Source organism: Phalacrocorax carbo, chromosome 12, assembly GCF_963921805.1.
Source record: "Phalacrocorax carbo chromosome 12, bPhaCar2.1, whole genome shotgun sequence".
Taxonomy (NCBI): Eukaryota; Metazoa; Chordata; class Aves; order Suliformes; family Phalacrocoracidae; genus Phalacrocorax; species Phalacrocorax carbo.
In genome coordinates this window covers 5676724-5700347 of record NC_087524.1, presented here as the reverse complement: position 1 = coordinate 5700347, position 23624 = coordinate 5676724, and the positions used below count along the sequence as shown (strand labels likewise).

Sequence of the window (23624 nt, the reverse complement as noted above, 5' to 3'; positions counted from 1 at the left end):
GGGTCTCATATGACTCAAAGCATATGGGTTTTTTCCAAGAAGCAAGAGATTTGATGAATTTTACAGTTTTAATCGTCTACAGCAGAATCTTGGTTGCATGCTGTAGTAGTACATCGCAGACAAACTTCAGCAGCGATCCTTTCTTACCTGACCAAATGTTCTAAAGGTTTGAGGGCTCAAGGGACTGCTCCTGACTCAGATTCCACAAAGTAAAACAGGTGAGATATTTGAAGACCCAGAAAACAGCAGGGTACCTGAGAACAGCTGAATGTTCTATATACACAGATATATGGCTTCTTGGCAGAGCAGAAAAAATCCAGCTCCTTCTCAGCAGTTGGTACAACACATCACTGCAGTGCTGATGATAAACACTGCATTATGCAATCCACTGGAAAAAGGCAACCGCATACCCTGCTGAAAGAAAAGTCACTACAACTTTCAAAGGGGTACAGCAGAGGAAAGAAGAGGAAGAGATTAAGTCCCCTAGATTCTGAAGCACAGCCTAGGAGCTCAAGGATTCATTATTTTATGGAAAGCAGTATAAGAACTAAGCTCCTTTGTACATGTCCCATTCTGACATCTAAACAGTGACACAATTTCCATACGAAAGGATAATTTAGTCCAGTTGGTCTAATTTCACTTAACCTTGCTGAGAACAAACTGGAAGATCTGGCATATATGCTGCGTCTCACAAGCTTGAAACAAGGCTGTCACTTTAAACACAACATGCTCTTGGAACTAGCATATAATGGTGCTGGAGACTGGAAAAGGCATTTTTGCCAGCCTAGACAGTCTGGAAAATCTCTGTTTCAATTAACATCAACATAGGCGTACCTTCTGTAATAATGGGGACCTTTCTGTATTACTGAAAGCACATTTTGTAATAAGGCTTCAGTCTTATTCTCTTCAAAACAACATGCTAGGTGGAAAGCTTATTAAGGCACTTATTCTGCCTTTCTTATAATAGCAGAATCTTTTCATACTTTTATGCTAAAAACTGGCACGTTGGTACAAATTACAGACCATCACATTGGAGCGTTAGTGAGAAGTGCATCATGCATGTGTTCTGCCCATCCTTCCTCAATGTAATTAAGTGAAAAGAACTACTCATGAACCTTTGTTAGGGCAGAACGTGTATTAGGTTTATCAGGCAAGGGAGAAAATAAACTTATGGGCCTTGTAGACACCATTCAACTTAGCAAGCTATAGGTGGTAGAGTTTATCAGAAAAGTCTATCTTCTTGTCTAGACCAAAATATTTCTCAGAGTTAAAGATGATCCAGTTTATGCCTTTTATGGCTCACCAGGAACAGACTGACTGCATTGCAGAGCGCCCATGAATAAAAGATGTTAAAAAAAAAAGCTTTCTGTCCTTGTACAGCTCCGTCATTAGGCACGGAGTTTGGTGGAGTGAAATTAAATCAGGGACTGTGTTTTGTAACCCATGGGAGAAGGTAGGTAAGGAGTTTGGTATACGACAGTTTTTACACTCCTTTCGGTTTAAGTGATTAATTACTAATGTTACGAGTGCTATGGTTGTCCGAACAGCCTCTAGTTACTTTGTGACACAGGGATATTTCAGAAAGGTGCTAATGGAGTAGCTGCGCAGATCTCCCACTTAGTCTAGAGTGGACTGAATTCAATCAGAAGTTTTTCTTAGAGATTTCAGTTAATTGTGAATTAGTTCCAATCTCTTCATATTAACCAAAGTTTACCATTTTATGCTCAACTTGTGAATACTAAAAGTAACTAATAAGTTCTTTTAAGTTCTTGCATTTGAGAACAGCAGTATATGAATTGCTGCTTAAACACATCAACCATGAGCTGCACCTTCCGGCACAAAACCAGCACTTGAGCATTCAAATGTTATATAACCAATACGGAAAGACTAACCTATTTCTGGTTCTTAGAACTGGGGCTACTATTCAAAAATGTAAAAAAAAAAGTAATGAAGAGTATATATAAGGTCAAAGAGTACATGAATACCCATGTCAGAGGTCTGCATATCATCTATTCATTTCCTATGTAATAGACCTCAAATCCGTAATTCCCCAAATTCAGCCCACTTACCAAATCAGATCTAGAAATCATATTCTAAGGGTCACATATTTTCAGTTTGGTAACACTGATGTTAGGTAGCAGAGCTAAAGACAATGAAGAGAAGGACTTTCTCCTCTCAGCATATAGCACACCAAGTCAGAGCAGTCTTTGGGTAGTCACATGCATTCATTTCATATGCAAAATGGAAAGACTACTTATACTTGGAAAAAGTTAAACTAACTTTGAAGCATATATTCTTTCATTCCATCTTTTTAAAGTTTAGACAGTGTCTTTTCTGATGTTTTGTAGGCTCCAAGGTTACAATAAAATCTACCATCTAAGATCTCCTACAAAAGTATTTCGATTTATATATCTACCTCAAATTATTATGTAAAAAATAAAATGGAGTTAAAGTGGCAAAGAAAATTAATGTTCTAGTCTCATGTCTTTGGGTTTATTTTTAGACAGTTGAGATGGCTACCTCAAAAAAGTAAATTTAAATAGACTTAATATAAATAGCACTTTCTTTTATTTTTTTCTGGATTTTTAAAAATAGTTCTGAATTGAATTATGGTTGTATTTACTAGAACTTTTAGAATAAATTGTTTTAAAAGCCCATAGCAAAGGAACATTTAGAAACAGAGTGAACCAAATTTCTAAATTGGTTAATGTGATGACAAAGGGTCATTACTCAAAGTCACCCGTAGTAATCTTATTAGAAAATGCTTTGAACATGAATAAAACATTTCTAAATCCAAAGATAAATGACTATTAAAAGTGAAACTCATTTTTGAAAAATAAAACTGCTAGGTGTTAAAAAATGCAGACTTTCTTTTAAACATTGCAGTGACATGACTGGATTTAAAAAAAAAAAAACATCAAAGGCTTTAAATACTTAATAAGCCTCAAAATAGACCAGGCTGTAATCTCACTTAGCTACTGCAGAAGAGTGAAATTATGTATTAGTCAGGACTGCAAAGATGAATTTCTTTTAGTCAGTCTATTTTTAAATGGCAGCGTATGACCCTGTCAGCTGATTCCTTTCTCTAAAAAACAAAAAGCGTGTAAGAAGTGTGAGCAGTTTAGCATCTTACAAGACTCCTATTCATTTCTACGTGTTTTTCATGAGTACCAGACTAAGTCTGAGTAGTCTGATATGTTAGAAATCCCCCATATGCCACATTAAAGACAGGTTTTGGGATAGTTTTTTTGTATGTACTCCATATCCTCAGTTCCACTGAAAAATAATTGGATCCTGAATCCAAAGAGCAGTTAAATGAAGCATACATAGTTAAATGGAAGACAGGATGCATATCAAGAAAAGTCAGCAAGCGAGCAGATCATACGGAAAAGTTGAATGAAAACTGAGGTTCTGTATCAGTAGCTTCTGTAAAATAAATTGCATGTCTTCACAATTCCAATTTTACCATTAAATAGTCCACATAACTGAGATTAGCAAAAGAATGGAAACTAACATTTAACCCTTACTACTAATGATCTTATCGTATCACTAATAACAGAGAAATAAGAAACCTCCCACGTTGTCATAAACATTATGGGGATTTTCCCCCCACATCTTCAATTTAAATGGAAAAAATTAAAAACCAAACAAACCAACCAACCCCAAAAACCAACACCCACAATCTCTGCTTCCTCCATGAAGGCATACATTATTTCTGGGACATGGGAGAAGTGCCCTAATGTTTCCTCTGTACTTCACTGCTGAACAGCGAAGGACAGCATTTCGACAGTGCTGTAGTGAATATACACAGCTAAAGATCTACAAAGTCCTTTCAATTCCAAAACATGTCAAGAAGTGGAAGGGATCTGGCAGTCATCACTACTGCAGGACTTTCACCGCTTATGGGGAAAAAAACCCAATATACATATACCACCCCAGTTTGTCCTGTAGTAAAAATACTCCTACCCACCTGTACTGGAAAAGAGAATATTGAAATGCCGCCTTTTTTTATTTTTTATTTTTAAAACTAAAAGACTATTCTACAAGCCTACTGAAGCCTCTCTCTATCTGGCATTTTACTTCTACACTAGTGTAAAACATTAGAACAGCAAATTTATAGGGTTGTCTCCTCTTTCAAAGGTCACAGCCATTTTAAAACTTCAGACTTCAGACTGCAACATGATCTATAGCAGCTATAAATCAGAACTAAAGGGTATAAAAACATAAAAGAAAGGCTATAACATACAATTTGGTTTGTTGTAGTTAGAAGAGTAGTCACATGAATTAATCATATGACAGACTAAATTTTTGATGAGGCAAGAGCTATCGTTGTGAAGTTAACTGGGTCAGCAGCACGAAAAGACATGCATTTACATTCATAAATATCAAAAAAGCAACTAAATTCAGAATTTAATTTTTGCAGCATGGGTTTTCAAGGGCAATATGAAATGGTGACTGCCCTGGACAGAGCTGCTCATTGTCATCATCTGGAGGGGGTCAGGTCTGCTGCTGCTGCTTTTACTCTGAACAGATGGCTGAAAAGAGATCAGTTTCCAAGTTTGAACAAAACCTGTTACTCTTCTTTGCAAATAAGCCCATGCCCAATTCTGCTCCAACAACATTAACATAGAAAAATTCTACATAAATATAAATCGTCTGCTTGATTTCAGCTTCTATTTCATGCATAGTGTCAGCATGAGGTAAAATAAATTAAACACAAAGATTTTTCAGGGGAAGAAAGCAGAGGTCCAAAAATCCAGGCTGATTTTTAGCTGAAGTCAGTTATTCTGAAATAATAAAATTTTATATTGGGGCATACAATATATTTCAAAGATAAATATTTTCTTAAAATTCATTTTCAAAGAAGGAAACAGCACTTACTAGAGCTGTGATACACAAAACACTTGGGACTGTTGTCAAGAGCTGAACTGAAAGTAAAGAACTTCAATCAAAAAGACGACACACGATATCATTTACACAGGCCAAGCTGGCAACATATTTCCTGATTCTGTATGATTCTTAACTCTCCCGTGAGCAGAACAGGTAACCCGTGCTTCACAGTGAGTGAACTGGGCCTAGGGAGGAACTGAAGCTTACAGCTTCTTAAGACAGAATGCAGAGCTTCAGGAATAGGCTTTGACTTTTCTTCTTTTAATCAAGTAGTCAACTTGTCAGTTGCTGCTATGGTACATTGCTGGTTAATAACTGCTCTGAATGTTCACTCACATGTGGATTGTTTCGGTCTAGCTGCTGAAGTTTCTTGTCTTTGTTGACTACATAGAAAAGATGCAGCTTGACAAACCTTAATAATGGAAGGTTTTGCGAAAACTTGACTGCTCATAGTTGCAGAACAAATTTCTCTCTCAAAAAAATCTGGTGAGAGTGTGTATTTTCCTGGGAGAGCAGAATGGTACATTTTACCAAAAAAAAATTTGACTTACCAAATCCTCTAAAACATTATAGTGTTCACTTTATTAAATGAAACCTGCACAAGCCTCCATTGGTATACAAGACTACTGGTTATACTACCTTGGTATAACCAGTAGTCACATACACCCCAGATCCCAAAACAAGGAGGAATTTCCATGGTATGAAGTAGATAAAAAGTGCCAGCCACAGCACTGAGACATCTGAGGGAGTCACCAGTTCTCAGCTGCTCCTTGCTTTTGAAATCAGAGAGAGGCATATACACTGCCTTGGGCAGAGGCAGCCGCAGCATCTTCCATTCCAGCACCTGATGAATTCCCAGTCCCAACCTCTGATTTGAGAGAACAGAAGCATAATTTGGGATATTACCTTTGATATGTTGCTGATTTATATATCCAGATGATATTGCACTAATTTTATATTACTGCATCATTATCATAGAGGTAGAATTGTGTGCATCATTGCAGTGACTTTAGGAATGGCGAACAGAATATTATAATGCTTACAGGAATTTATAAAGAGCACGAGCTTGCAATGCATGAAATGATTACAGCTGATCAGGCGGGATTAAGGAACGACTTAGTTTTTAAATGACCCTCAGAAACAGTGAATACGCTGCAGTACTAGTACAGAATGTCTCTCTCCACCACCACCAATCATCCCCTTGAACTTATTTCAATGATCTGAAAGAATAATTTGGTGCTTCGTAAATTATTACAGAACAAGACACAGCACAAGCTATTAGCAAAGCACTAAATATTACCAGTAACACTATTCAAAGGACTGCTTTTATCCTGGAGCCTATAATACTTACAGATCAATTCATATATTTCCAAGAAATGGTAAGATTTAATGAAAGCAGTATTTTGACTGGGGGTTGGGGAGTGGCACAAACCACAATCAAATCTGCTTGACTTTAGAAGTGGTTAATGAGAACCAGACACACATTTAACTGCTTCCGTTTGACAAAAGCGGTCTGGTTGCTGCCTATGATAGTGATGGAAAGCTGCTTCTGTACTCAGATATATTCAAATTCCAGGTAATGCTTTCAATTCTCTACTCTGATTTTGCCGCCTTAAACCTGTTTTTAGTGTCGTCATTAGTGGGTTTTGAAAGAAAATTTAGCTAGATATTGTGAACTGACAGTCATTCAAATCAGAATTAGCAGCATTTTCTTTCATATGTATACTACAAAGCGACAGTAGTGAAGGAACATATTTTTCACTCTGCTTGGGAGTCTTTTAGCCATTATCCTGTGCAAAATTTCAGTATAAACAGTAGCTAGAGTTATTTAATATACTTCATTTTAGCTAAATATCCATTCACTATTTAAATACATCATCAACCAGAGAGTTCTCAGTAGAATTCGTACTTTCTTCCCCATACAGACATTTCATAGTAGCTACAAATCCAGTGGGAATCTATGCCAGACTGAATTTTTACCTCCTGAGTAGGCCATGTGTGATGTGTAAGCTACTCAGGGACTCAGTTTGATATAAGCAGTATAATATACATGTACCCTCAGTTAGCATACCATGTATCACTGTCTAATAGATTTATTTATCACCCACAAAAATGACGAAGAGATGCACACCCCTAAGAATGCATGATTCAATGCTCTTATTTAGGAAATGTCATTAAGTCAGTCATCGAGCTCTATGTGCTTCTGTTTCACTAAACACAAAGCTTTCTTTAAAAGAGGATCTGCATCTCTGAAGTAAGAGCTAAAAAGAGGTAAAATTTTGAGCTTAACCCTGTCCCTGATTTGGGCAGCTGATGATTTCTAAGGTTCATCTTTGATTATTATAAGATAAATTCAAGGGCTGCTCCTTTCTCTCTGAGATCATCTTTAAGAACATTAAGATTTAAAACCTGTGATCACAAACAAGTCTAGCTTTATTAAAATTAATTATCCAATAAATTAAAATAAATACTCAATTTGCATGTAAGTTGGTGTCAGTTACTCATATACTATAGAATACCAAATACTCAAGACATACTCCTGAAAAACTCATAAAAGAATGGATTCTTTAACTAGGACTATCTTTAAGGTTTCCTGTTTCTGTCCAAATAGAGAAATCAGTAAACTTGTGTCATTTTTTGGGGGTGGGGACACACACCATCAGTTCTTCAGATTACTGCATCGTTTAACCAAACACGTGTCTATTTTCCACTTAAGTCAGAGGTATATTTAGTCTAAACAAGTCAGAATCTCAAGAAGTTTTACTGCAGGTAGCAACCGTACAACAATGAAGAAAAACATACGGGCACTGAACACAGGTAAGACTTCTTAAAAAATCCTAGTCAATTATTTCAGCATCTGCCCAAACAAATCCACCACAACAGTTAGTCCAGAAGGTGGATGCTTGGAATTGCTATCTAAACAGAACCTACTGAACTGGGTGTTTGATTGAAAGCTTGTGATGATGAGCAATGATTAGTAGATGGATGAACCAGACTCCAACCAGCTGCTCTTTAGATTTTGGAAGCAGCAATCCCCTTGAGACAAGCCTTAAATATCAACTGTGACTTAACTCAATGTACTCTTAATAAAATAGATACTTCATGTAAAGTATAAGAAATCCCACTGCAATCTTAACCCTTCCTGGCAGCGAGTGAGAGAAAACAGCCTGCCTCTTTGGCATGTGACCAACAGAAAAGCATCTAATGATTTATGGAAAGACTTTGTTCTGGAAAGAGAAGATTACGCAACTGCAACACATGACTTTAGTTTTCCCGAAAGCGTCAGGAGGCTTATGAAAAAAACCTATCAGTAGGTGCAGATGTGATGTGTACAAACTTAAACTGGCTTTGCTGGAAGCGACGGATGTATCTCTCCTCACGTAACATACCGCCTAGCCCATCAGTCAAACAAAACCCAGGGGCATTAGCTACAATTTAATAGGGAAGCGGTAGATAGACTGCAGACCATGATATGGTCTTCCAAGGTACACCTCCTTTAATTGCTACCAACAAAACAATTTCCCTGAGTTTTTTCTTGAGAAATTCAAGGCCTTTTGATGATACCGGCCATAAGACTGCTGACCAAGTTATGAGACATCCCGTCTTCTTCCAATAATCACACAGTCCAACAGAAAAAGTCTAGAACTTAATGCAGTTTTGAATACAGCACAACCTTCCATATTGAATTCCGTGTTGTAAAAAAGGTATTTTGCCTCTATCAGAAACTTCTGAACAGCCTCTGAACAGTTACGACTACAAAACTCTTCTAGCAATTTATTACTCATGCTGTAACATGAAGTTACACGGTTAACTGCAGTCAACCCCCTGATTATATAAAACACTTCAGAATAGATTCAGATATGAAAGAGGCTGGCTGACAGATGCACATCCAAGCTGAAATTGAAAACCCCACACAGGATTGTCTTTACAATTTTTATCTGGACACTCTGGGGACCAGCATGTTAGTGAGGAAGAGTATGAAAACAACTTGTTTCTCTAGCAAATTAGAAGTGCGGCCATGAAAAACTGTAGACTTGTATTCATCTTCAGATACCAAATAGCAAAATCTCCATTTTCATGTGGATAACAAGTCTGACAGTAAAATTTATCATATTAGCAACATGCACTAGAAAAGCTACTCTAGAGCTATCTCAGCCTTGAACTCTCACTTGAGGTAACAGAACTTTGCCTGCTTAAATAACCTGCTTAAGCAGTGAAGAGGAACCTAGGTGATGGAAAACTACTGAATTTACTTCCTGTATGACAGATTAGCATATTTCAAAACTCAGAAAAAATAATCTTTTGTCTGTTGTACACATACAACATATTACAGTGCAAAGACATTGTATTATCCAATGGGATTTGACTGTTGATCCTTAAAATGTCACTTATCTGAACAAAAGAACTACCAAAAATGCCAGGACACTGCTATATAACCAAGAATCTGTTGTGGATGTACTCCAGCCTATCAGAGATATCTTAAGAACTTGAAGTCTCTGGAGGAAGGAAAAAAAAAAAAGTCTACACAGATACAAGTGTCCTATAGACTAAAAGTCAACCCCAATATCTTCAGAACACGACAAAAAAAAAAAACCCACACCAAAACCCAAACATAAATGAGGGATATATTTATTGATGGGACAGAGATCTAAATTTGGACAGCAGCCTTCTCTTGCGTTATAAACAGAAAAATTTGATTTGGTCCCATTACATAAAATCTCACAAGAGACCACTCCACTTGAGAATGTCTTACAGAGCGTTATCAAACGTGGTGTTGCAAGATTGATTCTTACAGAATAGTTGAGATAACAATTGAGAGCCACTATCAGTAGTTGCAGCCCAACATCTGCCCCTCCCAACCCTGCCCCCCCACCTCAAACACAGTCCTGAAATCCAGTAATCCAGTAATTGTGGGCATTACATCAAATTTGTCATGTTGATTGGAAAAAGCTTTCTGACACCACATAAGGAGAATAACGAAGAGAAGGAAGTAGGCAGAGAAAGGGAAAATTTGGTTTTTGAAAAAATATGATTTTTCATAAGAACATTTGGTTTACACTAATGAGGAAGACAGAAGCTGCTGGGGCTGGATTTCCTCTGCTTTATGACTTTGTACTAGAACCCAGAACCCCAAATTTTATTCTTGAATTTACACTACCCATTCTTTCTAAATGTGCGTGTAGAGTCCTGGCTCTCAAAATAAGGTTTTCAATAATAACCTAAACTACATTACAAATATTTGGCCACAATCGTTATATTCTTCTCATAATAAATAGCCTTTACTTCCTGATTTGGTTACCGTAGCCATAAGCAACTAGTAGGACTGATAGAAACACCTTTACTACCAAATCCTGTGGAGACTATGGACGCTGAGCACCTTCTGAAGAGACCTGGTCACTCCTTAGGCATCAGAAGTTGCTGACTGAAGAAGGGTCAACAAACACTTGCTAAAAAATTGTGGTTTCTTCAGGGTTAAAAAAAATTCTCTTACAACCTAGCAATTCTGACAGAAAATAGCATTTGTTGAAAGCAACGTGAAAGCTGGGAGAGAATAATCCTGTAAAGCTCCTTCAGAATCAGATTTGTTCTGCCTAGGCTTGATTGCTCAGAAATATTTTTATATTTTGCCTCATCAGATTCTTGTTTACCCCTAGAAAAAAAAATTGCAAATGGCATAGTTTTAGGGACAGAGATTCTCTTACATGAAGCAAGCTCCTTGAATGCTCTTTGGTAACTGGCACAGCAGTCTCAAAGACAGACATTTTAAAATCATCGTTATCAGCACACCACCAAGAATCCTCCAACATTTAGGACAAAACAGGACATAGTGTGAAGAGCTTTACAAAGGGAGGCTTAAACAAAAGTCATTGAAAACCTAAAAGAAAATTCTGTACAAAAAACACCTTAAGTTACACAGCTACAGAAAGGCTGATTCACATGTACTGCGTTTTGCTACCACACATTTGGTGAATTGCATTGATTTGGGATTATGCTGCCCTGCTGTGGGAAGACACCAGGACTACAAGTTATATACATGGCCTCAGATGTCAGAAGGTGAAAGACTGATACTGTGCACGTGTGCGCTGGAACATAAATACTTCAAGTTCAAAAAAGATCTTGCATCCCTACTTACCGTAAAATATATTTCTGGATAAGGACCATCAGTTTTCATTCTAGCAAATATTATGATCTCTGACTTCAGGTTTTAAAATATAAAAATTGGCTAGGCTTTTTCTGCTGGACTTTGGTGGTGAGGTATTAGATCATTTAAGCCAAAGCAGTTAGTTTCAGTACAATAGATTGCCGTATTCGGACAAACCAGATACCTTCTTGTGAATATGGCTGATTACACTAGAATTATGGCTCTGTACTTCCTCCTTGCAACTGTGCATTCTTGTTCCTCTGGCAGAAGCTACCATTGCCACTGCAGTGGCAGTGGAATTAACCATGCAAATAGCCCTCATCCACAAAATCAAGATCAGTCAGAAGACTACCAACAACGGCATTCCCATCTAACGTTACCTTAGAGATCATCAGGAAGCCTCATACAGCCTGTCCCACCAGTTGTTTTAAATTAAAGCGTGAGAATCACTACACAATGTTACTTTGTGCAACTTTGCATATGCTATTTTCTTCTTCACGAGATCTTATTCACCCTTAGTGTCCCCTGTGGAGCAGCAGGACAAGTGTGCTTATTTTTATCAAACAACAGAATAACTAACTGAAGAACAGGGAAAACACAAGAGGATCAGACTGCTGCACCACACATCTAAATCAACTGTAAAGCCAAAACATTCCTCCTGTTCCAAACCCATCCTATTTCCAAGCTCTGCCATTCTTCATTTTCTCACTCTGTATCACACCTTTATCCAAACATCAGTCCTCCTAGTTGAAAAGGAACAGAGGAAGACCTTTGCATAATTTTTGTCACTTTAAAATATGTTGTGCAGTTTTTAGTGATTGCTAGAAAAATCGGTTATCACAAAAAAATCAGTAAAAACTTTTTTAAAAAGTTGTTTTAAAGCTAGCAATCTGTTAAAAAACCTAAAAGAATGTTTTTGAAACAGTTGGCACCATCTGTTTAATAAAAAAAACCCAAAACAACAAAACCAAACCGTAGTTAGGATAAGTGATGCTTAACTCAGACGACCAGCAAAAAAGTTAAAAAACAATTTATATTTCAATAAAATACAAATTATTGGGATTTTACCAGAGTGAAATAGACCGTGTCATGGTAATACATTACTACATTTGATAACATTCTTTAGCAGGTATTTCATTATTTCTCAACATCTCATAGGTACTCAAAAAAAACTTAGCCACAAACCACATTTAATTCCCCAAACCCTGCGGTGAAAGCCAAGTAAACACATTACAAACTGGGCATCTGCTTACTCAAGACCAACACATGGCATTTGCAATTCTGCCAGTTCCGTTACTAACATATCCAAGCAGATGCCAAAGGAAGTCATCCAATGACTTTTCAGGCAACAGGAATGAATTGGCCTTATTCAGAAGCAAAGCATTAAAATCACCCCATGGGTGACACTAACATAAAAACATGGTGCTAAGCTTTACAATGCACAGGAGGAGTAAAAAGAAATGTTAAGGCAATAATACAGATGCCCAGAACTAGAAATAGCAACCTCTTACACGCATTGTCAGCTGTTATCAGCTTCTCTCGCCCGAGTGCGTAATATACACTTTCAGTGACCAAACAGCTGTGTGCCACTGGTCCCTCTTCTCTCGGCAACCTAAACATTGAGCTCACTGGCAACCAGGGCATCCTGTGAAGGCTATCTGAGCTATCAGATCATTTGGGGTTTGTTATTATAACAACCAAAACTCAACCATTGCCCAAGCCAAATCGCTTTCCCAAACACCTGCTCACAGTGTATTCTGTGATGTCAGGCAAGATTCAGTAAGGGTAATGAAAACCTAGAATATTTGGGAAAATGGAAAAACCTGGATAATACAGATAGTATAGATGTGCTTGAGGAATGTGGTGCAGACACAGCCATGTTGACGTGCGATCCCGCAACATGCAAAATCATTATGTTGGCCCTGCACTGAAGTGCGCCTTGTGTAACTCACTGCGCTGGAGGTTGCATTTCAACATATTTCACATGCAACCAGTTTATGCCCATCAGGTCCAGCACTAAATCTGGGGTAACGTGCCCAAGCAGACCTGTGGTGACGCCATCCTGCTCAGGATGCCAAATCCAGGAAAACTTTTGTTCAAGCTCAGGGCTGCAGGAATGTTTCTGGACCCCAGCTAGTCCTGAAAATGGCTTACATGCCGCTGCACCTAAGCTAGTCAACCATACCAACTAATAAATTAGCTAATAACACTTGTTAGAAACTGACTACACAGCTATGGCCTGACTTGCCCACTAAACTAACCAGGATAAAGCCCCTGAGGGCTGGGGGACGTCACTAGACTGCAAGCAACATTTTAATTTAATCTTTCAGATTTCATGCTTGATCAGATTAGCTACGGCTAATAGTTGCTGCAGCCTTTTGTTCCTAGCCCTAAGAATATCAACAAAGTGCTCCTAATGCAGTGTGACTATAGGGATTCATATATTGCCCCAACATAGTAAACATTCCACAAATCCAATAAAATACCAGTAAGCAGATACTGGAAGCCTACATTAGTACACTGAGGACTGTGAGGGATGTCATCACCTGGCTGTAATTATGGAGACAGAAAACCATGATGTAAAACTGCCCCAGTGTAAAACTCAGCTGCCTACGCTGACCCGCGGCATCAGGTACTGATGCTGTCTGCTCCAAACCTCTGACTGAATGCTTATCAAGGCAAACAAACAAACATTGAACTTTGTTATAAGTCCAGACACTGCCCACTGCTCTGACCCTACAGACACAAAGGAGTAATGAAAAAGGCTGTCATCCACCAAAAGGACAGTGAAGTCTGTCTGGAGGTGATGGCGTATTTTCAGAAAGAGCAAGGTTCAATTTTACTGCCAGTGGGGCACAGTCAGGTGGGTGGGAAAAGCCTTGGAGCTCAGGCTTTGTTAACGTGTGAACAAAGACTAGCCTCCACATCATCCCCAATGCACTCCAACAATGCATTTTTCTTGTTTTCGTTTGAAATTGCTGGCACACAAAAAACCAACTAACTATCCTTTAACGTTTCATTTGTGGTTTTTTTTTTTTGACACATATTCCATTTGAAAGAATCATAATTCAAAATATCAGAGAATTTACAGTCTAGCAATGCAACATGGAAGAGGAGATATCTAGGAAAAGGAAGGAAGAAAACATTTGAATTCATGCGTATTTGACAGCTGAATAAGTCATGTCACTGAATTTCGTAGCAAGCATAATTTCAAATATCTCTTAGTTTCACTGTATTTTTTAAAGAACTGCCTGATAATGCATCAAAACAGGTTTGAATAAAAAAAAATACTAAAAGACAATTATAGTTCTAAAGGAACTTCTAATGAAAAACAGCAGTGGAGACATTTTATTGTGGTACTTCTCTCAATGATTCTATAATAACTTCAGAAAAGAAGTACTCTTCATATATAAAATAGATCAAAAAGCTGCAAAAAAGATTATAATATGCATTCAAATTTTACCCTTTCACACCTGGTAATAACACTGTGTCTTCCGCGCAGATGCTGCCTCTGTGGGATCAGGGTAAGTCAAGTGCATTTGACCTACCGAGCTTAACATGACTGTAAGTGAATCTCAAATCAGGAACTCAGGACGTATGATGCTGCAGCCCTGATTGATAACTAAGAAGTCAGTTATAAATAAATCTGGAACAGTTGGGATTGACTGTTGTTTAGCACTTTCAGACAGACATTCAGGGCAACTGGCAGGGGCTTTGAAAGCTGTTTCCTACATTAGAATAATGACAAAAATAGAAGTGAGGCTGCATTCCCTTGTCTTCTGCTAAAATAGATCTTACTCAAAAACATTTTTACAAGTTTGGCAAGGCATAACTAGTCCACTGTCAGATACAGAACAAAATAATAATTGGCAGTCCCATGTTGATCTACCATGAATAGCTAAGACCAAAAAAAAGAAAGAAATGTGGAGAGTACTAACAGATATTGGGGACAAGAAGCAGCTGATTTTACTGCTTTTTTTAAACTCTTAAGTGAAGGTACAATCAGAATTCGCTAGCCAGAAAGACCCTAAAGACCTTTAAAAATAGAAAAAAAGGGAAAATAATGTATTTTACTAACTGTCCTTCGGAATATATGGAAGTTTTTTTGGAGGTTTGGGGTCGTTTGTTGCTGGGTTTGGTTTCTTGTTTCTTTGCTTTGGTTTTTTAAATTCGAGAACAGATGTTGCATAATAACTACTGACAGCGAGGCTGAGTTGTGAAAACAGAATAGGAACGAGGGAGCATGTATGGGGTTTTGTTCTGTTTTTAAGCGCTGCAAATACTGTTTACAGGGCAAGAATTTGTCAGAATTCTCTCGCCTCCAGCACTTAAGCTTCCAGAGAAATTAAGTTTGCTTTAATTTGTGTGGTTTTTACAGTCAAAATGTATCAAAATATTGTAGGATTAGGTAGTTCACTGACTGAACAGCCCATTGTTCTGACAAAAGAATCAGTGGCCTTAACGAGCAATTAAGAGCTTTCAGGGTCAGTGAGAACAGAAAAACTTAACATATAGGTCAGAAATTCTGTGTATAACTTCATGCTACTGTTTCAGATCATGACTGAACTCCTAAACTACATGTAAGAGCATGCATGACAGAGGTTAGAATGTATATAGTGTAATAAAAATTCATAGGAGAGATTAGGACACAATAAGAGCTATGTGATTTAGCCAAGTAACTCTCCCAAACAGGTTTCCCATAAACTGTTCTTTCTCAATCAAAACAGGTCTGCATAGTGTTTTGCTGGCAGATATGAAATTGCCCCACCTGCACACGCTCTAAACCATCCCGAACCAAACCAGGTCCAGCCTACAAGCTCTGTGACTGTGGAGCGTGATGCCAGCCTGCCCGCTCTTAAGAGAGTTCGTTGCTCCAGTTCAGCACCTGGCGCGCCCTGATGCAGACCCTGTGGAGAACCGCGTGGAGCTGGATCACAGCCGCTTGGGTCAGAGCGCACAAAGCAGACTCGTGCTTCTCTACAAAACACCGCACCAAATCCACCAGTGACTTCCATCCATTATTTCTATAGTCTCTACAATATGCAAACTGCAACAGAATCAGCACAAGGAAGTTTCTGCAGCTTGCCTTCTGAAATAAACCTAGAATAAATTAGGGCATGATTCAAAGCCTCCAGGCTTACTGAAGTACACACATACAACCACATTTCAGTCGCTGAATTGTGTTTTTTCCATTATAACAACTGCTGAAAATATGCTTGTTGAAGGAGAGAAAATTTGTCATAAAGAGTCAAATCTTGTCTTTATAATGGATTGCCACATTGCAGATGTAGTTTCCTTTTACCAGAACAGCCTGCATAAATGTATTTTAAACTAATTACCTTTAGGTGGAAAATATGACTTGCTTTCAGCTTTGTGAGGCCAGTCCACCACAAGAGGTCCAAACCTACGAAAGCTGGCAGTGATCTCATCTACAAAAAAACAAATGAGGCACCTTAGAGAGAATCTGAAGACTAACAGTGACAAGGTAAAAATTCTTACTTGAAAAAAAAAACCAACCAAACAAATAAACCCCAGACTATTTTCTACACCTATTAAGAACAGTGCAAACTGCAATAATGTACATAAAGGATGCCTAAATATTCCTTCACCTCTATGCTATACATGGCTCCTTAAAAAAAGTGACTTTACATTCCACTAATGCAAGTCTGCAGCAGGATTAAATGCAAACATGATCTATCAGAAGTGACTGTGCTTCAGCTGTGGTCTATTTCTAATTATAGCCACAAAGCAGGGTCAGATGCAGCCACACGGGACTGACGGAGAAGCTACATGTCAGCATGGCTGCTCCTTGTAGCATGCCCTAGAAAGCAGGCTGCATCAGGTCATGTGACTGCAGGGATTTCACCTTCTTCAGTCCCCTCTGGAAATCTGCCTTGCATTACCAAGCTATTTCTTTGGGGTTTGAGCATCAATTTAGAAACACACATCTCAAACTATTCTACAGGACAACTTTGTTTTACATGCAAATGCTTAAGAAAAAAAGTATTTTATGTTATTTAAAAAATATATATCTTTTTCTCAGTGCATTTATTTATGTACTTTAAAGAAAGAACTAGTTTAAAGTTGTGTCTAATGTGATGTTAGATAGATCAGAGCACAATCCACCAGGAGAAAAGTTTGAAAAGGCAGGCAGTGGCTTTCCAAGTTTCTGATTGCTGTTTGAGATGTGTCCAGTTTATCTGACCCCATGAGCTGCATGTCCAATTTTTCAAGCACCTGGAGCCACAAAACACACCACATAATTCAGGAGCTGAAGGAAAAAGGTGTAACTGGAGTAGACCTCTCATGGAAGAGGGTAACAGCTCCCAAGTGGCCATGTTACCTCCTCACAGAATAGGCTGGGCATGTATTTTGATTCTAAGTGACCCAGCAACGTTCACACTGGTTCTACCTGTTGGCCTGCTTCTTCTTAGAGCTGGGGATTCAGAGTACTCAGTAGTCCCTGTATCAACAGTCCTGCAACTCATGATGTGACATGGGAACTGCATTTGAGCCATCTGTAAACCATAGATTGGCAACTCATATTATTTCTTTATTAAAATTGCACACGGTTTAGGCTTCATGTTAGATCAGATTCGGAGATCCCTCTCTTTTCATTATAAGGCATCCTCAAATTCCCTGTGTAGGCCAACTGAAGTTAGACACCAAAACCTCACAATTTTGGTTTGGGAATTGGGGTGTGGGGGAGCTCTCACAAGTAGAGCAGATACTGATTGAGACAGAGAAAAAAACCTGACCATCCCTACTAAGCTGATTATTATTTTGTAACCATATTAATTGCCCTACATTTGTCAGCTGAACACTGTGTATATGCTGGATATAAGAGCTGATTAATTGAAGCTTGATTTACTTTGCTAAGGACTATATTAACAAAGTCCTTAAAGTCAACCATGTATTTTAAAAAGAACAGGGAAAGACTATGGAGTAGTGGCAGTACCCACTAAGTTCCCTTTTTCAGCTTTCCCACTTTACATGCATAGGAACACATGCTGCTACTGCAGATTAGAAGACCTGTTATGCAGGCATTTCTGTCTCCATCTCTTCTGATCTACAGTACAAAAGAATGTCAAGTAAATTCTCAGGTGTTGGGATGGGAGTGGTGTTTGTTTTAAATAACACCACAAGCACTACAAGTGACATACCTGGGAAAAAGCACTTGTTTTTATGAAAATCTGACCTTTCTAAAGTAATTACATGAAAGCCAATCCCACATCTCACCAATGTAACTTATTCACAGTACCTTCATCAATGTCAGGAGGAAGACCTCCAACAAACACCTTTCTAGAATAGCGTTCCACTCTTTCACCATTCTGACAGCGTGTTGGAGAGCTGAGACCCGATGATAAAGACTGATCACCATGACTGTCGTCTAGGAAGCCATCTTCAAAAGGAAAGAGTGAAGACCGACCTGTAACAGATTTTGCAGTATCTGTAGTTAACGCTGTTTCCTGGAGAAGTAAATATTTCAGTAAAAAACACTGTATTTTACTGTTCTGCTTCAACAGAATTTGCATTACAGGGCCCAGCTAAGTGATCCAGTTATCCAATTTATGTTCATTAGTATTGCTTCTATTTTCCCAAGACTATATTATTCTTACAATACAATAAACCTAATTTGGCTTTAAAACAAACCTTTGCAAATGGCTAGCGATGAAAACCAACAAGTTATCTGATGAAACTGTGTGTCACAACTATAGAAATAACCTTTATAAGATTTACATTTCAAACTGATTCTTAGAGATTTAAATCTTCCATAACAGATCTTGAAGGAATGATCTTAAAAGAGCAGATCCCTCAAGCCATTACACTGCAGGGTAGGACAGTCTCCTTCAGAGTGCTTTTTAGGGTCCTAACCACAAGGGCTGCATCACTTGCTCCTCAAGCGACCGGAGGCCCAGTCTGGGTAGGGGAGCAAACAGCAAAATAAACATAGAAAAGCTTTGTATCGTGGATATTAAACATGTAGGTGATGCAAGAAGCTTAGCTAACAAAGAAAAAAAAAATTTAAATCTAATTAAGTAAACCACAAAAAACTTGCACTTGAAGAAAAAAGTTATTAGCAAGGACAGCCTGCCAAGCTGTTACTCAGTGTTAAAACACTCTTTCAGTAATGAATTAACAAAAAGCAACATAAACGCTGCTACTCAGTTTGTTAATGAAAAGTAAAAAATTTGTGATCATCAGATGCAATTAACTTGTTGCCACCGCTGCCAAAGTATACACACATTATCTTAAGAACAGATTTATTAACCCAGAAGATAGAAAAAATATTCAAAGACTGTACATAAGCAGCACTGTAGAACATGCCAACTTTAGGCTTCAATAATTCCCTATACCTGAGTTGAAAAATAAATCCTGCAGCGTCGAGAGATGTATAAATGGGAACCCCATCTCAACTCTGAGGAGGCTAATCGTCCCCTGGTATCATGGAGGATTGCTCCCAGGGATGGAATTATAATTGATACAAACAGTTTAGGGGGGGTTAATTACAAATATAAATAGCAGGGCACATAATTAAATTCAAAGGTAATGGATCACATGAAACTGACTTCCAGCGAGACCTAAGGAAGAATTAATACCATACTGGTATTAACAGCACAGGGAAGGACAGGAAGTAAAAACAGGCAAGGAGAAAAATCAAGACATGCAGAGGGACACTAGTGAGAAAAATGTATACACTGAAAATACCAGTAATGGAGTCGCCAGTAGTAAAGGACAGATTACAAAAGCAGCAGCTATGTATGGAAAGCAAGCTAACGAACAAAAACCAGGGACGGTGCTCTGACTGACACAGAGTTCCAGCCCTGGTTTTTTTATGAGCACCAGCCACTAGAAGAGTCTTGATTAGAAGGAATACATTGAATGCACAACATTGACAGAGATCACAGATGCAAAAATCCACTGAAGCAAAAATCCTACTGTGCTTTTAAGCACCAACATAAAAACCAGGGTAAATGCCACAATCAGAGAAGGATTTAGGATGCTATTCTTCAAAGTCTAGTATAACTGGTTGTCAGAAATGGTGGCTTTAGAGCCTAAAACAGGAAAGAATATTGATGAATCCTCTGTTAATGGACGTGTGCCCATTACATATAGGTCATTACATATAGGTCATGCACATATAGAAACACATGCATGAAAGAAATAATTAGGAGGGCTAAAACTGTGTAAAAATATCAAATCAGAAAACCCATTGAGAAGTAGGAAATTTTAAAATATCCATAGGAGATTGGCATTACTAAGAAGCTAAATCTTTTAATTCCCACACTGCAGCCTACTTTCTTGTAAAAAATGAAAGAAACAACAAACATGAGCCTTTAGTGGAAGTTGACATATCAAATTAATAGATACTAGAATGAGGTGTTCAATTAAAATACAGCTCTACAGAGGAGGCTAAGTGCTGCGTTCTGAAGGAAATAATAAAAATGTACAGTGGGTTACAAGCAAGATATCACTTCTTATGCTAGATACTCAACAGTCTGCAAGCATTGTACTCATCTCAAGCAAATGCTGAAGATGACCTAAAACTTCATAGTTAAATCAAGTATAGAGTTAATTGTATGAAGTATACATATAAAATAACAGAAAGGAAACAGACAAGGGAATAGGGGATGATAGTTCACTGTCTCTTCCAGGAAGGGGAAACTGAAGTGCACTGAACACAGTACGCAGCAAGGCTGAAAGCAAGTCAGACTGGTGAACCCCTTGCCACAGGCTTTTTAGGCAGCTGAAAAGTTTAGGTAGGTTCAGAAGAGGGAATGAGCAAGAACAGGAGGAAAAAAAACATTCTGAAGCAATAAATATTGAGATGTCACCTCAAGAAACCCCCAGAGGCAAAGCTATGGGAGAATATAATGGGAAAGCGTTGCTAAATGCCCTGTTTTTATGCTCTTGCACCCCTCCCCGGCATCCCTGGGTTGTCAGTGTGGCAGAATAGATTTTGGGCTGATTTCCCATAGCTGTGCTTACATCTCTACCTGAAAAACTGGTTGTAAAAGTTAAAAACAAGGTGCCTAAAGGAAAATTACTCAACAGCTCTAAGCATGATACCTGCAAAGAAATGCTCGCCTCTGTACTCAAAGAAAACACAGGATACAGCAGAGAACTGATAGGTAATGGCAAGCCCCAAGAAATTTCTGGCAAAACCTCTTCTCACTGAAGACACTTAGTCACAGTGACAAAACAAAACACTAATTAAAATGTCCAAGTATCATGAACATGAAATGAGTCCCTGCACAGATTCGCCTCCGGGTATGCTGCATATTACCACAATGCAAATGGTAAAAACAATAATAGAGAGGGATATATGAGAACATTTGATAAACACAAAATTTTTTAACAGACTATTGTAGACTTGCATGTTTCTTAAGGTTAAGAAAGCTCAAAACAACATTATAAAATTCAAGGTAATGAAAAAGCATGGAAATCAAACTTTGATATTGTATGAATAAGGCAAGTCACAAAATCCCTAACATCAATGACAAGACATGCACACACACACACACACACGTCGACTTGTTAGTATAGAAAAGCCTGAATTTCACATAGGAAATAATTATTATGGAATGAAATACCTTTTTTTGGTAGAGTAAAATAATACTCAAGCCCAGCACATTCAGAACTTTTTGCCCTGTTTTGTCATCACTACAATTAGTATAAAAATCTACACTGCATTCATCACAATTACTACCACATTACTTATTATGCAAGTAAACATGAGTTGCAAGAAGTTAATAGTGTCCAGCTGATTCCCACCTCCTTCCTGACTACAGTGCCATTTGATCAACCTGGAACTCTTGCCTCAATCTTAAAATGAAGAAATTAAACAGTGTTCACATGCAGAGAGAGTATACAATATTATATACTCCACATACTTTCCAACCAGTCAGCTTTGAACAAAATCAGCTCAAATTCTGTATTATAAACTGTGTTAGTACAGCCTGTACAGCCTACTACCTCAAGCCATACATATGTGCAAGCTACAAGTTACTTATACGCTATTGGCTTGCTTGCATGTCAATGTTCGTCTCCAAGCTTCTTCACAAACGTGATGCAAATTCTACGTTTTGAAAAGGAAGCGGTGTCATATACATCGCTGTCACAGAACATACATTAAAAAGAAGATAAATTGAAGCTTAATGCAAAAGCACCCCAAGCAGATGGCATTGCCCAACTCCAATTGTTAAAAGCTGCAATCCTCACTGTTATTTTTTCAATAAAAACCAGTCTGTGTAAGCTACAGCACAGTACGTAAATGTAAGGCACATTAGTAGCTTTCCTGGTAGTCAGCAACCTTGCTATTGTCCATGTTCATTAATCTCTCAGAATAAACTTTTCTGCAGCACTGTAGATTTGTAAAATGTTTTTAGTCTGCTTTTATTTTTTAAGGGTTGCCTATGATGAGATAAATTTAAAATGTGCTCAAATGTTGAATTGGTTATAATAATTATTAATAATAATTATCAATATTCCCTGTTGAGGACCATTATTAGTACTGGTATTCACTATGTTCTACCAAAGGCAATCCAATGTAATACTCAGGTGTAATATTCAATGAAAGGTGTTTTATCTAAGAAAAAGTGTTTTTGAAATATTCAGTACACTAGTTAAACATTGCAGTTCTACAAAAAAACCCCAAACCTGAAAACAACCTTTTTTTCAGAACACCACTCATTTAAAGTCATAAACACGTGTCATGAAAGAGTCTTTACATTCAGTCATCCTCCACTTCACTAGTAATAGCAACACACTTGAAGTTATCAGCTCAAGATCATCATTGCTTTAAGCGGCTATTAAAAGGGAGATGTTTTGCAAATGAAGAATATTAGATTGATTTATAGGAAGCAATTGATCAACCAAATAACGTTAAAATTGGTAACATCATTTTATTGTAAGAAAACTAAATATTTATTTCTCCCACTATTCAGCAAACAAAACATTTAGTAAATACTTTTACCTCTTCTCCGCCCATAGCTCCTGGCTGCATGTAAACACAGAAGAAAATTGTCGGTATAGCTGTCATTAGATTTAGCTCCAAAAGCAAAGAAAATGTAGCTTCTAGCTCTTCTTTTTTTCCCATCCCACCATAAAGAAGGAAAAGACATTCAAAAAGTGCAAGATGAAATTCAAACAACCCAAGACAAGAAAAAAAGTTTGAAGATGACACAGCCAGGGGGGTAAAATAAAGAAGAAAAAAAAAAGGAACATACCTACTGTGCAAGTTTTCTACATAGCAAAGGTATTAAAAAAAAAAAAATCAGGCATATCAGACTTACAGTACTATAAAATAATAATTTAGGATTATGGTTTTAAGAAGCAATAATCATCATCAACATTAACCCTAATTAAAATAATTCATTTTGCATTTTATTAATTAGTTGTGGAAAACATATTTTCCGATTATGTTTCAATTTAATTAACCATCTGCAAATACTAAAATCCTACCAAAACAATATGAGCTCAATAGCCAGGATGTTCAGACAAAGAAAACCAGATTGACAAAAAACCTTTAAAACTACCAGAATTAATACAGCGTTTCAGTGAGACATGCATCGATGGCAAAATCCGCAAT

The 23624-nt window shown here is 37.7% G+C and overlaps 1 protein-coding gene across 3 annotated transcripts in view; it reads right to left on the bottom strand.

The window, feature by feature from the left end:
- The window catches only part of CPEB3 (cytoplasmic polyadenylation element binding protein 3), an 88300-nt gene that overhangs the window by 13995 nt on the left and 50681 nt on the right, over positions 1 to 23624 (bottom strand). For all 3 annotated transcript variants that reach the window (XM_064463841.1, XM_064463840.1, XM_064463842.1), the window contains exons 5-6: positions 18294 to 18461; positions 16372 to 16461 (exon numbers count right to left, since the gene is read on the bottom strand). In XM_064463841.1, the coding sequence (XP_064319911.1) occupies positions 16372 to 16461; positions 18294 to 18461 (258 nt within the window). The remainder of the gene's footprint in view (positions 1 to 16371; positions 16462 to 18293; positions 18462 to 23624) is intronic.